Raw genomic sequence first — 16757 nt, forward strand, 5'->3', positions numbered from 1 at the left:
CACGTTCCTAACCAGTTTGGTCTAGGCTAGCGGTGTGCGAATTTCTCGTAAATTCCTTTCGCAGAATTAAGCAAAACGTAAAACTGTAATATGGGACCATATGTGTCAAAAAGGTTTTTACTCATTCTGCGTCTACGGGAAAACGTATTTGTAATTATGGCCCTAGATTCTGTATTTTAGAGCAAATGGCTTCCTCACATCTACTTTAGATGTCACAATGCATTTCATATTATTACAAAATGTTCCAAAAACAAAAACACGGAGAAGAACAGCCGCTAGGGCACGGTTGATAAGATTTGTAGTAAATGTGTAACAGAAACAGAGTGTAGTTACACGACGAGGCATAATTGGCTAATGTTGGTAAATTTGCATAAGAAGAATAACACAATATTACCCAAATTATGCTTGACACATTGTATCTGCGTAACGTAATGTTCTCTTGTGCTCAGTTTAGACCTTCCCTTGTGGACAGGCGCCGACACAGATCTGCATTTAGTTGGTGCTTGTCACCAATGGCACAAATGAGTTAAAAGCAATGGATTGGAAAGTTATCCAGGGTAGTTACTGGTGATCGACTTTAATTCAAGTTTTCTATCTATCACTGTGACGTGGGTCGTAGCAGAACATTATACTATGATTATAAATACAACAGAACCCTCAGTAATCACAACTGTAATGTCAGGGGAAATACCTATCTAATTTTCTCAATTTAATTCAGTACTGCATAACCTTAAAAAAACATCGGTTGGTAAAATTCAGAAACGTTTCTGTGAAAATACTATTTAAACAGAGGCAAGGTGCAGAGAGATATAAAGTAGACATGCATAGAATAAAACCAAAAGTAACAAAAATAACCTGGTTGAGTCAAAGCAATCAAGCATTCGGAATTCAATCCCTAATATTAAGCCAAGTTATTAAGGTAATAAAATACTGTGGAATGGCTGTTTTCGCAGCAGTCTTCACCAGATATCTGATAATACCTTGTTTTTAGGTTTGGCTTTAACATTAATGCTGTATAAAGCAATGCATAAAGAAGAAGGCAGGGTTTAGAAATCAAAACTGTAGGCACTGTGATTTGCACTTGATGAAATTACATTCTCAAGTAAAATTTTTACCCAAAAGGACCGTTTGGCTTATTTTCTAGTGCAAGATGCATGTTGGGCAATTATGCATAATGTTGCATAATTTTATCATAATTTTGCTTAATTAAACTACAGTAAATTACACAGGTTTTGCACATCCATAACCTCAGACACAAACGCACAGCGCTAGCAAATCGAAATATTCAAGCTTCAAGGTGGACCATCTGGATTATCACCAAAAACATAATTTGCCAGGCCTGTAATATGCATATATTTTCCTCTTCAAAACCTTATTCAAAAATGCAATGAACATGTAACTGCCCTGCACAACCAATTACAAGTATGCTTTTTGCCCATGTGCTTAAACATTGCTCAGCGAGCTGATCTATGGCTGGTAAAATTTGTGTGCAGTGTCAGCAAGTATGTTAGAGTGTCACATCCTGCAAGTTCCAACTCAACCATTAATTCTGCAGATATCAATATAATGAACAGGGGTAAATGTTGGTGAGGACAGGTGGCACAGCTTATTCCTTCCTGACCTTTCTTTTAGAAATCATTATCACAAGATATTTGTCGAATTGCTTCAGTTGAAACACATGTCACAATGCCTCAAAGTATTTGGCAGAACCCCTTTCAGAGGACCACGTGGCATGCAGGGGCTAGTGGGTCCAACCACGTGGCTTTCCCTCCTGAAGTCCCTATGCTCAAACTACTGCAGATCCTTAGCAACTGGGCCAAATACATCTTCTGCTCTTGACTCTCTGGGTTAGCGTGGTCTGAGCAGTCCAAGGCTACCTTGGGGTGGAGGTGGATACAGGCTCACAACTCAAAATGCATGCAGCAGCATGAATAAATCATTGTCCAGCCAAATATTCACTTTTATGAAAAAAGAGAAGTTTTTTATTTCTACCACAACCAATACAAAGGAAAGATACGGCATTCACAAACAATTACACAGTCTCCACTTGAGGTCAGGTTTCTAGTGTTTCCTTGACGGTTCCCTGTCCTACTCCCTGCTCACTCTAGCAATAGTGGTTATTTCCCGTTCACTATTGGTAACATCTAGACTATGCCCCACCAGCAGTCTGAGACTCAAGACCCCACTTTGACTGTAATATAAAGTCACCTGTGTTCCAGCATTTCAGCACTAACTAGCAGCAAGTTTCCCTTGGGACGACAGGCCCACAATCAGTTTTACCTGCAAAGGCAGGTGTGAAGGATCTGAAGTTCCTCAAACTCCCCCTGTTATAGTCCTTTTCCAGACATGAAATGTGATTTAGGATCTGAGGCCCTCATTCCGGAAGCACCGCCAACAGGCTGGCGGTGCTTCCAGGGCCATTCTGACCGCGGCAGTAAAGCCGCGGTCAGAAAAGGGGAACCGGCGGTTTCCCGCCGGTTTTTCCCTGCCCCAGGGAATCCTCCATGGCGGCGCTGCTTGCAGCGCCGCCATGGGGATTCCGACCCCCTTCCCGCCAGCCTGTTTCTGGCGGTTTACACCGCCAGAACCAGGATGGCGGGAACGGGTGTCGTGGGGCCCCTGGGGGCCCCTGCACTGCCCATGCCACTGGCATGGGCACTGGCATGGGCAGTGCAGGGGCCCCCTAACAGGGCCCCATGAAGATTTTCACTGTCTGCTTTGCAGACATTGAAAATCGCGACGGGTGCTACTGCACCCGTCGCACCCCTGCAACACCGCCCTCTCCATTCGGAGCCGGCTTCTATGTGGCAGGGGCTTTCCCGCTGGACCGGCGGGCGGCCTTTTGGCGGTCGCCCGCCGGCCCAGCGGGAAAGCCAGAATGGCATCCGCGGTCTCCTGACCGCGGAGCGGCCATTTGGTGGTGACCGCATGGCGGGCTGCGACCGCCGACCGCCGCGGTCAGAATGACCGCCTGAGTCTTTGAAGTTTTATGTTTGAGGTCAGTTTCTTTTCAAGTGTTCACTTCTCTGTTCTCTTTTCCTCTGAAAAGCAGTCTGTCAAAGCAGAAGTGACCCCACAACACAGTCCATGGGAGTGACTAGAGTTTACAAATGAATGTCAGCCACAGTGGTATGTGTGCCAAAGTATTGGTCTAGAGCCCCAGCCCTACTCTTTAGTATTCTCTTATAAACTCCAACTCCTTCCTGAGTTATACCCAGGCCCCTTCTGTGTGACCTCTCACTAAATGAAAGAACACTCTGTAGTGTATGGGGAAGCCTGGTGTTCCCCTCTTTAATGTGTTTAATACCCAGCTTACATAAATGCAGCAATACACAAAATTGTCTAGAGGGATTTCTCTACCTCTTCTCCAATTTCCCACCCAGCAGTCCTGGGTCACCCAAAATGGAACCTAGGCCCCTCCATGTATTGTACCATCCACAGGCATACATACACTCAGTGCATGTATACAACATACACACACTGCACAGTACTGTATCCTCTAACTACAACTACTGTACTGCTCATAAGCATACATACAACAAGCACATTTATTTAACATGCACACACTGCACAGCACTGTATTTTTAATGTACTGTAGCACTCATAGCACACATAGATTCAGGCACTCATACATAAATGCAATCAATATATTTGTTGAGAGCGCTACTCACCCGAAAGGGTCTCAAGGCACGGGGTGCTACTGCTCGAAGAGCCAGGTCTTAAGGCACTTCCTGAAGGTTAGGAGGTCTTGGGTCATACATAGTTTGGCAGGGAGTGAGTTCCAGATTTTGGCTGCGAGCTGAGAGAAGGATCTGCCGCCGGTTGTGGTACAGTGAATGCGAGGGACTGTTGCGAGGGCGAGGTTGGCAGAGCGGAGCTGGCATGTTGGGTTGTGAAAGTTGAGTCGATCATTGAGGTAGGCCGGTCCTGTGTCGTGAAGAGCTTTGTGAGCGTGGATTAGGATTTTGAAGATGATCCTTTTGTCAATGGGTAGCCAGTGGAGGTCCTTGAGGTGGGCATAGATGTGTTAGTGACAAGGGAGATTGAGGATGAGACGTGCTGAGGCGTTCTGGATGTGCTGGAGTTTTTTCTAGTCTTTGCCGTAGTCCATTCTGCTGCTAACGAGGGTGTGAGTGGCTGTTCTTCTGGTTTCTACGGGAATCCAGCTGAAGGTCTTTGCGGGCATTCGAAGGGTGTTGAAGCATGAGGACGAGATAGAGTTGACTTGTGGGTCATGGAGAGTGAAGAGTCTAGTATGAAGCCGACGTTGTGTACGTGGGTGGTGGGTGTTGGGGGTGACCCCAGGGTGGCTGGCCACCAGGAGTCATCCCATGCTGACTTGTTGCGGCCGAAGATGATGATCTCGCTTTTTTCTGAGTTCAGCTTGAGGTGGCTTGCTGTCATCCAGTTGGCAATAGCGAGGAGTCTGGTGTGGAGGTTGTTCTTGGTGGTTGCGGGGTTGCTCGTGAGGGAGAGGATAAGCTGAGTGTCATCTGGATAGGAAATGATGTTGAGGCCGTGGGATCGGACAATGTTGGTGAGCGGAGCCATGTAGATATTGAAGAGGGTGGGGATGAGTGAGGATCCCTGGGGGAATCCGTAGATGGTTTTGGTGGCCTTTGACCGGAACAGGGGAGGCGGACTCTTTGTGTTCTTTTGGAGAGGAAGGAGGTGAGCCAGTCCAGGGCCCTGTGGCGAATTCCGACATCGAAGAGGCATGTGCGGAGGGTTTGGTGACATATGGTGTTGAAGGCTGCGGAGAGGTCGAGGAGGATGAGGGTAACGGTTTCACCTTTGTCGAGTCTGGTCCTGATGTCGTTGGTGCAGATGATGAGGGCAGTCTCGGTGCTGTGTTTTTTTGTGGAATCTAGATTGGGAGATGTCGAGTAGGCTGTTGTCCTCCAGGAAGCGGGAAAGTTGGTTGTTGACAATCTGCTCTATGACCTTGGCGGGGAAGGGGCGTAGGGAGATAGGTCAGTAGTTTTTGAGGTCTTCGGGGTCGGCTTTGGGCTTTTTGAGTAAGGCGTTGACTTCGGCGTGTTTCCAACTTTCCGGGAAAATGGCAGTCTCGAAGGAGCTGTTGTTGATGGTCCGGAGCTGGGCAGCGAAGATTTGGCTGGCCTTGTTGAAGATGTAGTGAGTGAAGGGGTCTGCGGGGGAGCTGTAGTGGATGGTGCTAATGGTTTTGGCGCTTTCCTCATCATTGGAGGGGGTCCAGGTGCTCAGTATGTTGGTGCAGCAGGGTACGATGGGGTCGACCATGTCGGTGGTGGTGGTGGGGGAACGTTGTTGCTAAGCTTCCTTGAATGCCTGTTATCTTGCAGTGGAAGAAGATGGAGAGGGAGTCACAGAGGTCTTGTGAATGGAGAGGGTCGGTGGAGCAGGACTTGGGGTTGGTGAGTTCCTTGATGATATTGAATAGCTCTTTGCTGTTGTGTGTTGTCAATTCGTTCTTTGTAGAAAGATCTTTTGGTGGTCCGGATGAGCTGGTGGTGTTTGCGCATGGCTGATTTGAGGGCGGTGAGGTTGTGAAGTGAAATGCACTGTACTTTTCATGTATTGTACTACTCACAGGCATACATAAACCCCCCCACATGCATCTACCATGCACGCACTGCACAGTACTACATCATCCCTGTACTATATCACTTACAGTTACACATACACCCAGCACAGATACACCATTCATATGCTGCACTCCACTACACACAAAACTGATATAAGCAGAGGGTAGGTTAAGCACACAGCAGCAGAACATTTGAATGAGTGAGCCTGTAGGCCTCATTCCAGTGAGACAGGTTGAAAGGATTCGTTCACTCCTACTGATCATTACATGGTATTCTGCCACCACAGCACCCAGGCTAATTAACCCCTGGTGAAGGAGGCAGCCCTTCTATTCTGTCAGGGTAGCAATTTAGGCACTCCTGCTAGACCAACAAGATCGCAATCTGTGAGACAGGCCTATGTCATGGAGCACAGACTCATGATCTGTGTTAGGCCATGACAACAAAAATCATCATTAGAGATCCAGACATTAGTACAGTTGGGAAGTCAGGGCAAGGGTAGACGTCCATTACCTTGTGGAGTACTTTTTCATCCCAACAGTTTTAACTTATTATAATTGAGAAGTGCTTTTCAGTGGCATGGAATCATCTGGTAAACGTGTGTAAAGGTAGCAGCTACAACAGAACTATATTATATATCATTAGTATAGTCTGCAGAGCACATAAACCATTCCAGAGCTATTTTTCTACTTAACACTTTAGTTGGCAGGGAGAATTGGTTTGACAGCTGCAAGAACACACTACTAGTCTGCAGACTGCCTTCAAACTATTTTAATCTCTATTTACATAAATTGTGTAAACAGGAGTGTTTGTTTACTGTGGAGCAAGGGGGTAGGTTATCCAGAATACTGTGTTTTTGTTGATCTCTGCAAGGTAACACACGAGCCGCATGGCATATGATTGACATGCTGGTGCTCAACTTAAGCTTGCAGGTATAAGTCTTAACAAGCAGGGCACTAAAATACAACAAGCAATCTTAAACCATCAGAGTTGCTGGATGGCTAACACAATTTGCAAAAAAAGACACAATATAGCCATGGAGGAGTATCGAGAGAAATAAACTAGAATCGTCACCCAAACATATCAAGTGTTCAAACCGTTGGTGTGAATCATGGTCATAATTGCAGTAAGGAGAGATTAATAAGACATATACAATCATCATGTAAGCCCAATGAAAACTTGTATCAGAAAAACACGTCGAAACTCAGTGCTTGCATGCGGCTATGCTCGACCTAAAAAAGGAGACTCCTTTCATTGTTAGGTTGGAGAAACAGCGAAGAAAACACAATCTATGTAACCTGTGCAAAATAATTATTTGCTAGAATGCCATTCAAAGAGCTATTGAATTTTTTGAAACTATTGTTTTTGTGTTTTCATAACTTTGTCCTACAATATATCTTGGAAAGTCAACTGTTTTTTTTTATAATTCTGAAGATCACACGAAATAAAGCACAACATTAGTCAACACGTGTGCCAAACTATTTTAAAGAAAAGGGAAGCAATTGCGAATAAGGCATTAGACTAAGTCACCGATTCAGCATGTTTTGAATAAAATCTACTTCTACATGTGTTGTCTGTCTCACATGGGTTAATTTCATCTGCTAACATTTTTCTTTCCACTAGTGTAAGCATGCTAAGAGTTTGCAGAGTCTACGGTCTGTAGGCGGATTTGTTTATACAGCAACTTCCAGATACCGTTAATTGCGCACACGTTGTCCAAAGGAGAAAACAGGAGAGTATTTTGACAGAAACAATACATATTCATATGCACGCGCGCCAGCTCATCGAAGAAATGTACATGGCATGGCTGCAGTAACATTCATGCTGAGATGCCTGCCCCACCAGAACAATGCTGGAGTTAAAAGTACGTGAAAAAGTGCCCACCCCGTCTGTAATGCATATCGGGAATTGAAGTTGGGCAATAATGTTTGTTATTTGAGAACCCTACAATAGCAAGCATATGTAAATTCCATTTATATAACCTCCCACAAACATAGTTGGCAGTAGCAGCCAAGCGCTGTTTTATGACACTGCAGCGCTTTTGCAATCAGAATGATGGATTTGCACAACTCAGATTGCTTAGCATCACATGGAAGGTAATTTAGCTTTGATAAAGAACTCTTTCTGGGATGAATCAAGAAGACATCTTGTTGAGGTCTCTTCAACTTTGAGCATGCTCAGTTACACAAAATGCTGACCATAACAGCTATGTTTCTCTGAGATCCCTACCTGTATACCCATGGAGAGTTTGTGTCCCTGGTTTTTCGTGAGCAACAAGAATTTTGAGAGGCATTTAGGAGTCAATCTGAACTTGCATGATAAGCCCCAAGCTGAATTTTACCCCCGCAGATGCTGCTCTTGTCAGACTTCCACTGTTTAAATCAAAGAGCTTACCCTGACCTCTAAGGAAATTCTACTCTTAAACTTAATTACTGCACAAAATACTTCCTGAAGCCTTCTCAAATAATGGGAAGAGCTGCTCTGTTGTCCTAATGTTATGACTCAAGATGAGGATCTATCAATATGAGTTCTATTTTCAAGTCCTGTGCGTGCCTTTAGGATCATAATGCGTTCTGGGAACTGTCGCTCGTAGCTGGTAGTCATGCACAGCGCTCCAATACCTCTGACTGAGTTTGTGCAGCATCAAATTTCAAAGCGCCATGACTGTCATGGAGAGCGAAGCAAGGGGGAGAGACAAAACAAAATGGTAGTGCACCCACACTAAAGTATATGGCTGATCGTGCAATAATCTATATAACAGGATCAGTCTGCACGGAGGTAACACATCAGCCTCAAGGCTGGACAAATGTAAGGCATTTACCAACAACATCAAGGGATTTTTGAAAGGCAGGCCCAGGAACAAATGAAAGTGATGGGCATAGTTAAAGACCTCAGAACAGATAACAACATGTTAAAAAGCAGCGCTTGCACGCTGCTATGGTTGACCTAAAAATGGGACACTTTTTTTTAGCTATCTAAACCAACAAAGACCACTTTTATTTTGGTGTATGGAAGTATTTTTTGCCCCAGGTCGACTCTATGAGATGTTCCTATCACTGATGAGTATCTTTGATGGCGCCTGCCTTAATAGTCTCCAAGGAGGGTCAAATATATACTATAATTGCATGCATCTCACAGAACAAGTAGACAAAAGAAGAGCGGTGCATGTTTTTCTTTTTCATAGTCCTATAAAGTCATACATATTTTTAAGCTGCTGTTATTTGACTCAAATCAGATTAAAAGAATATTCGTGTGTTTTCAGCGGCTCTTCGGTTCAGCACAAAATGAGTATAAGTATATTGATAAATTAATCTGGCACGACTTGTGCACCATTTTTTAGAGATCAAATTCCCTACAATTCATAACAGATGGTGCATCATAAGTTTGGGTAAACTGTCAATTTAAGAGCGACATTAAATCCAGTCACAACAGAAAAAAAGAACAATGAATCATCCATATATGAACCCACAACTATTGAACGATTCCCAATCATGTATCCACTGAACCAACCACCAAATCGAATGAATTCATTCATCCACTTGTATTTCAGCATACATCTATCTGTGTGTTGTCTGGGACTACATATGTCTCTATGACTGTTAACTGTGTCTGTGATTGCTTCTGCGCTCTCTCTCTACATGGGTGACTATACGCTTTTAACATTTGCGCACGTTTGCAAGTGTGCTTAAATGTGTGTCTGGACAGCTTTGTTTATACTGATCCATAAGTAGGGGTGTCTGTCTGGGTGTTGCTATGTGTGTATGAAAAGGTAACTTTAGGTGAGTTTTTCTGTCTGCATGTGAACATACATTTTTCATGTGCCTTGTGATGGATCATGTAAAGTGAATGGTCCTCACTACGAGTGACCCATAACATTTCATATAGTCTCTGCACAAATGTACTGTTACCAGTGTCCTGGTTATTTCAAAGGGAAAGAGTAATGAGGATTAAGTTTTTTATGGAAAAAACATGCAAAATCAGAATTACCCTGAGCATTTTTGTATGTATTCCCCAGAATTCAACCCACATAATTTGCTTTCTTGAAGCAGGTGAAATCTCTGGGCATGGTAAGACTTACCTGTGGTGTATGTAACATCTTCAGTAGCCCCACAGTGAATACATAATTGTGATATGAGGCCAAAGGTTACATGAAAGTTGCCAATTCCGCCCTTAGCCAAGGGAAAGCTCCTCCAATGTCCTTTACATGGATAAATATTTCATACCATTGAGTCACAGCTGCTAATGTTGAAGGCTACTGAAATACCATGTTTAAGCAAAACACGCATCTCGGTTTTGTGACCTGTCCTATAAAAAACAAAGTAGCTCCATTAAAACCACATGCTGGTTACAAAGAAGGGCTGACAGAGCACCTTGAGGTCCACTTCTGTGGGTCCGGAACTGGGTGCCACCATTTGGCAGGGTAGTACTCACAGATGGTGCTGGGTTCAAGTTTGTTGGAACCTTATGTCCATGAGGCTGTAGTCAGGAGGTCAGCCAACTAACCCTAGGAGCCAATATGGGGTCCTGGATTCAACAGATGCTGGTCCAGTCCTTCTCACTTAGCCAAAAGGGCAGCAGGCAAACAGGGGAGTAGCTTGGTCAGTAAGGTTGGGGGGTGACATTCATATTTCCCAACAATCAACCTGGCATTTCATGTTAACATACAGTATCTGAGAAGCAGGACTTGAGGGGGCTTTTGGGGGGCAGTAGAAATGGACACCAGTGCAGATTATTAGCAGTACTTAAAACAAAATATTTTGCAAAAGAGCCAGCATTTTTTGATACCTTCAAAACAGAGAGGAGTGTGTGTGTTTTGGTCTGTTGTGCATGTAAAATTCCTCTGCAAACCTGACTGGACTGAAAGCACCTATTCCCAACTATGTACTACAGAATACATTTATTAGGGGGGGCACAACACACCAAACACCTCCCCAGAAGCTACTCCTCTGCCGGCAGCAGATCAGCACTGCAGGGCAGCAGTCATTCAGAGCAGCAGTCCAGCAGAGTGGCAGTAATTTCAGCAGCACCACAGTCCTCCTTTCTGGCAGAGTATCTACAGGTCTAGATGCAGACATACATGTTTTCACCCACGGGTATAGCATTACTACTCAAAACTATTCACATATAGGTGCATAAATCTGCCAAGTAAAGTGGTCTATTAAACTAAATATTTAATTTAGACCTAAAACTAATAGAATGCTACATCACAGACTTAAATAATGTGTAAAAAAAAAAAAAAAAAAACAACCACAACAATTTTTTTTATTTAATATGTATTTAAATATAATATATGTGCAACGTGTATATTCATAGTTTAGTTTTTATTCTTTACCAACACATTAAAATGTAATTGTGAAATAAAACAATAAGAACATATATCTATTTAACACTGTTTTGGGACCTCTTTGGCTGTAGCAACTTTAGAAGTGGAGTTGGTTAAAAGAAATGGGCTTATACTTTTGTGGGTGGGTGTTTGTATATGCATGTCACATCTTAACACTCTTCTATTTAGGTGTAATTATTCCCCATTTTCAGCCACTCCTCCCTGTCATTCCCACATTTATTACTGAAGCACAGACCTATATGTGAGTAGAACTCTGTACACGAGGTAGGGACCTCCACACAGAAAAGACAGGAGTGGTGGAGGTGGACAACATTGCCCATAGTTTAGTGAACAGCATTTTTCAGTACATGAGTAACACGACTGTAATACTACTTAAATACTTCAGAACGCAGTTTGTAAACAGGTGCCAGGGTGTCAAGTATATAAATGCATATGCTTGCCTACATGGGTTAATCAAAATCATATGATAACAAGCAACAAAATATTTAAATCACTGGAAGCATCTGAGTTCTCCATGCTCTCAAAGCTGGCACAACATGAGGTATATGAAATAAAACCAGACTAAATAAACAATTACCCGTTGGCTGATCATCTATCCATCAAACATTTTAGGATTTAAAATGCATTTTTAAACGATACGTGTAAGCATTCAATTATTAAATTAAAATACAAATAAAAAAGCAAATACCTTTGTATGAAAGTTTTAACCTCGGAATATTCTGCTTCAATGTTTCAGCAAACGGGAGCATCGTAATCCATAGCAATGACAGCATTGTGTAGAGGCGACGTGGTTTGAAATGTTCGCACCAAACCATCAGCTTTTCTGTGTCCATGATGATAAATGTTTGAACTGCTGAATAAATATATCCTTTTCTGCGGATAGAAATAGGAGAATTGTGAGTTTTAATAAAACACTTACGAAAAAAGTGCAACAAATGCAACCCAACCATGTTTTGACAAGATACACATAAAACCGTTTTTCCTGTTTAATACGTGTTTTTGTTACTTTAACCATGCTCTATCAACTTTTTAACTTAATCTCGCCATTCTTTAAGTTTGGCCTGTATCCACGATTAAAAGCGCTGATAAGACTAAAGCTATAAATGCTTCCTTTTGATGTCAGTGTTAGTAATGGAGTTTGACAGGGCACAGCTGTACAAATGATATGCCACTTTGGAACTAAGAGGAACCATGAGCAAAATGGCTTTATTCCTCATCCAACAAATGTAAGCTGAAAGACGGTTCTGTAGGAGGCAATTGACTGTGGGTAATATGAAACGATGTCAACTGTATGCTCAGTACAAATGAACCCATTGCACTGAACAACAGAAAGAAAACCTGATTATCAGCTTCTGACCTTCCCTGTCACCCCATCCTTTAAGATATATATATATATATATATATATATATATATATATATATATATATATATATATATATATATATATATATATATAGGATAATGTGGTCATTTTATTTCCTTTACAGCAAATTCCAAAGATGAAACATTTGGTTTGAAAAGTAAATTTAGTAGAGGACGAAGGAGCAATATACAAACTGCAACACATGGTATAAGCGAACATGCATTGTGGTACCATGACTGTGACGGTGTCCAAGCTGCTACAGCAAACATACATCCTGAACAATTGCTAGACGGAAGGGGCTTTAGGGATCTCTCATCTTTAGTCACAATGGCCCTTTTAAGTCACTGTCATTTCGCTTCTTGAAATGGTTCTTATACAGTACTTTTGCAAAGGCTGTATAAGCAAACAAGTCAAAAAATTATGTAATTAATCAATACAAGTACATTTGAACATGTCTAACACATTTTCTGAGAACAGACGTATGAGAGCAGCTGATTTTTTAGAACGCAGCAGAAAGTATCTAAAAAATACTGAATAGGCATAAAGTGACTTTCAAAGGAAAAACAACATCTCCTCCAGCACAGAAGGGGCCAAAGCATGCAGAGGAAAGAACACTTAACATTCACCATACCTAAGGTTTCATAAAACTCTGTCGGCCTCTCTCAGTTGGAAATATTGACTATGATAGTCATAAATAGACTATTAGTGCAAGAGACCCCACAGAAATACCGAAAACTGCAGAGAAACTGATGCCTGCATGTTGGTGCCCATGCCAAAGAAGATTGATTCACATATATTACTCCATCATTGCCTCACCTATATGATGCAATAGTTATCTTACTATTTTAGAATGGACCATGTACAAAATGTCACCATATGATGCAGCTTGAGACTCTGCCTTACGCAATGGTCAGGTACATGCTCACAGTAGTTGTGCCATTATCTACAGCGTTATGAGGGTAATACATAGGAGTGGGCGATAAATTCTGCTCCACCAGCAGAATTGGTGGACTTTTGAAAACTTCACAATCTGCTTGCAAAGCAGAGTTCCTGCCAAATGTTGGTGCAGAGTTTTTTCTCGCACCTGGCTCGCTAATGGTAAGTTGGCGAGTATAAGCGAGAATTGGCATCCATTAGTGTGATTTTCAGGTGCTAGAAGGGCACGAGGCAAGGTTTTCTCACTGCAAACAGTCGTGGGTAGTTGTGACCATTCACAGTGAGAAAGCTGCCACTCAGGTGGAACATCTACCTGAGCAGCAGCAAAATCAACTCGAGAAGAGCATCCTTTGGCATGCCACATGGTGCCGTTTGCACTGATTTTTCAGCACCGATCAAGATCCTGACACTAAAAACTCAACATGAGGTCTGGCTCAAACATGAAGCCAATTTCCTAAGTTGTTGTAAGAGGCTTTTCAATGCATAATGGCCATTTGACAGCACCGAGTTTGAGTTTAGGTCCCTCCAGCACTTTTTGTTTTGTTACAGCAGGGAAGTTGTCTTTCTCCCTTTGATTTATGTAGTGGAGTTAATTGGTGATATTCTGGCTATTTATGCCATTCTTCTTGTGCATGGGAACCCATGAATTGACTTCATAGATCTGAAAATATTTTGGATAATATGCTATGCATTATTGCGTTCACCAGTAGGAACATGTAGAAACTGATAGTGGTAGAGACAAATATGAGCCAAATGGATCTCCACACGTGCCTTTATGAAACAATGACATCAGGAATATAATCTTTGCCTGATGGCTACAGTGTGAAAGGGAGCAGTGAACCACGTCAAAGGTATTGGGAAGGAACTTCATTTGAAACACAGAAGCCCTCAATGATTTTCATATATTCTAAAGTTGTGTTTGTAACCACAATATGGAAATGTCCACAATTAGGTTAGAATGTAAAAACAGGATCTGTCTCAAACCTTTCCTACTCTCGATTGTTATTCCTGATCTTCTATTTCTGGCATCATTTTCTTATTAATAAACTACAGCAGAAAATTCCTCGCACAATAAAAAGAGAACAATTACTAGGATGCTATGTTCAAGAAACTATTTCGTAATTTACCATTGTTGCTATAAATGGTTGTTATCATATTACGTAAATAGGAATAAATACGAGTATAAAAACGAAGGAACCAGTCGATAGGCATTAAAATCATATTTTAGAGTTTGCGAGCTAATCTTTACCTCCACTGCTTTAGTTTTATATAATAAACAAAGCAGACAGAGACCGGTAACATATTTTAAATTGTGTGACAGGGCTTATCCTGTTTTTCCTTAACAACCGCATCCAGAGAAAGGTCAGGGCCTGAGCCAAGAAATAAAATCTGAATCCAGGATAAAGCCAGAACCTTCTTGCAACAAGCATAGATATTTTACATTGTTTCTTTTTCGCCACGACTTCATATTATGTGTGGTGTCAAATGGCATGCTAATGTCTACTATATTTTGACAAATAAGTTACCTAATAAGGTATGCCATGCCCCAATGGACTGCTGATTGGCAGTACCACAGCTGGCTGACCTAGGAGGATGAATTTAGGCAAAGATTTCTGTTGACACCTAGAATAATTTGTCAGCATCTGCAGAACTTTACGACCTTCCCGCAAAGGAAGGGTCTCATTTGAATTTCCTGGGTTTATGATTTTAGTTGGTATTCAAATATTACTGTGACCGAAAGGACATATTGCAAAACTTTAGTGAAAGACTGGTATTTTCAAGTACATGGCGATGTCCAGTGTGTATCCCATACATAAGGGTTATCGGGACAGTGGGTAAAAGGCTAGCATCAAGGAATGATATCCAAGGGCCTATGAAAAGGTAAGATATTACAGTGGAGTCCTGGCATAAGGCAGCTTTTAGTACTGATGACGCTGCTGTACGTTTTATAGCAGTGCAATATGCCAACTCATTGCAAATAGTTAACTACTTACACTTTGTTTTTATCGTAGTGAGGAGACACACAAGAATAAAGACCAAAGATTTAACCACTGACACTTTTTGATAAGACACACATCGAAGAGTGATTGGCTGGACTGTTATTGCACTTCTAATGGTTGCGGCCTAGTCAGCTGTGGCAATATTACACCGTGCATCACTTTCACCTAGGGAAGTTGTGGCAGGAGTTAGAGAGAGGGAAATATTTGACTGCCTATTCGCATTACATAGGACATCCCAAATGATGAGCTTGACAGACTTTTGAGATAAACCAGCCTTCTCACCTGGTGTTCTCTTCAGGTATTTCTTATTTTTGTACAGGCCATACTCCTTTTGCACCAGTGCCGAACCCCCATTATCAAGGGTAGGCCAGGGTACGCTCCCAGCCTAACATTTATTATCAGGTCTTCCAACACTGAGGGCCAGATTTATGGGAAAATAACGGCGTGCATCGCTGCGCCAAATTTGGCATCACCCACCGTCATTTTCACACTGCAGGGATGCGCCATGTTAAATAGAATACGGGGCACCCCTGTGTTGCCTCCTGCATCGGCGCTGAATTTTCTGTCATGCGCCAATGCAGCAAGCCTTGCACCATTGTCCTAACAAATGCCCAGTTAAAATGATTTCTCGTGGCACCTTTCTACATTGAAACTATTAGTACTTTGGTCAACATAATGCATATGGCGTGACGTATTGATGACATGTAGCATGAGGGACACCACTAAAATGTAGAATACATCATATGATTGGTGAGATTGCCAGTGAACTGCGCTGTCGTTAGATAGGGTTTAGCTGTGTGTATTATGTAATAATAATCCCTTCGACTCAAAAGGAGGATGGTGGGATTTATAGTCCCAGCCACCTGCCTGTCACTCTGTTATGAAAGGGGAAGGCTTGAAAAGTTGATGGGTGTTGACATGAATGACTGTACCCTATGAAATCCCTGATGATATTAATCCAAGACGGATGGGAGGTGGATGAAACATGGGATTCATTAATGTAGATTATATTGGGGTGTGGACAACTATGAGCGTCCTACAAGCAGTCGTCATGTGCATGAGTATCAATGAGTAGAATGCATTGACTTGTTTCCAGGTCCCATTGATTAACACAGGAATTAGGGTGGGAACCCCGCGACTTAGTGGAGCCTGGTTAATGTGAAATGTTTAAAGGTAATTAAAGGTAACTAAGCACATCAAGCAGTGTGTCGGTTTGTATGAGGTAACATTAAAACCGCCCTGTGTGAGTGCAATACAGGTTCCAAGGTAGTCTCTATAGCTGATTAAAGATAATACAAAACTGATTCATTGCCTGACTGGACTAATGTGATGTTTGGAGGTGGACTAGGGAGGTGGTAAATATGGATTCATATTTCTAGGAGATATGTTAGACTTTGGAGAGAAGGACTATGATTCAATGGCACAGGGTTGTTAATGCTTTTTTACTGCACCAGGACAATTGCTTCTAATGTTTTTAAATGCTCACCCAATTCAACTTTTTGCATCTGTTTGAATCGAGGTTGTCATAAACAATATTTTGTTCTTCTGT

General features: G+C 42.2%; 1 protein-coding gene across 1 annotated transcript in view; it reads right to left on the minus strand.

Annotated features, from left to right (window-relative positions):
* SEMA3D (semaphorin 3D) overlaps positions 1-16757 on the minus strand; it is a 358213-nt gene that overhangs the window by 294481 nt on the left and 46975 nt on the right. The window contains exon 2 of the mRNA XM_069228712.1: positions 11597-11781. Coding sequence (XP_069084813.1) covers positions 11597-11741 — 145 coding nt within the window. The 5' untranslated portion in view covers positions 11742-11781. The remainder of the gene's footprint in view (positions 1-11596; positions 11782-16757) is intronic.

This window comes from Pleurodeles waltl, chromosome 4_1 (assembly GCF_031143425.1).
Source record: "Pleurodeles waltl isolate 20211129_DDA chromosome 4_1, aPleWal1.hap1.20221129, whole genome shotgun sequence".
Classification (NCBI taxonomy): domain Eukaryota; kingdom Metazoa; phylum Chordata; class Amphibia; order Caudata; family Salamandridae; genus Pleurodeles; species Pleurodeles waltl.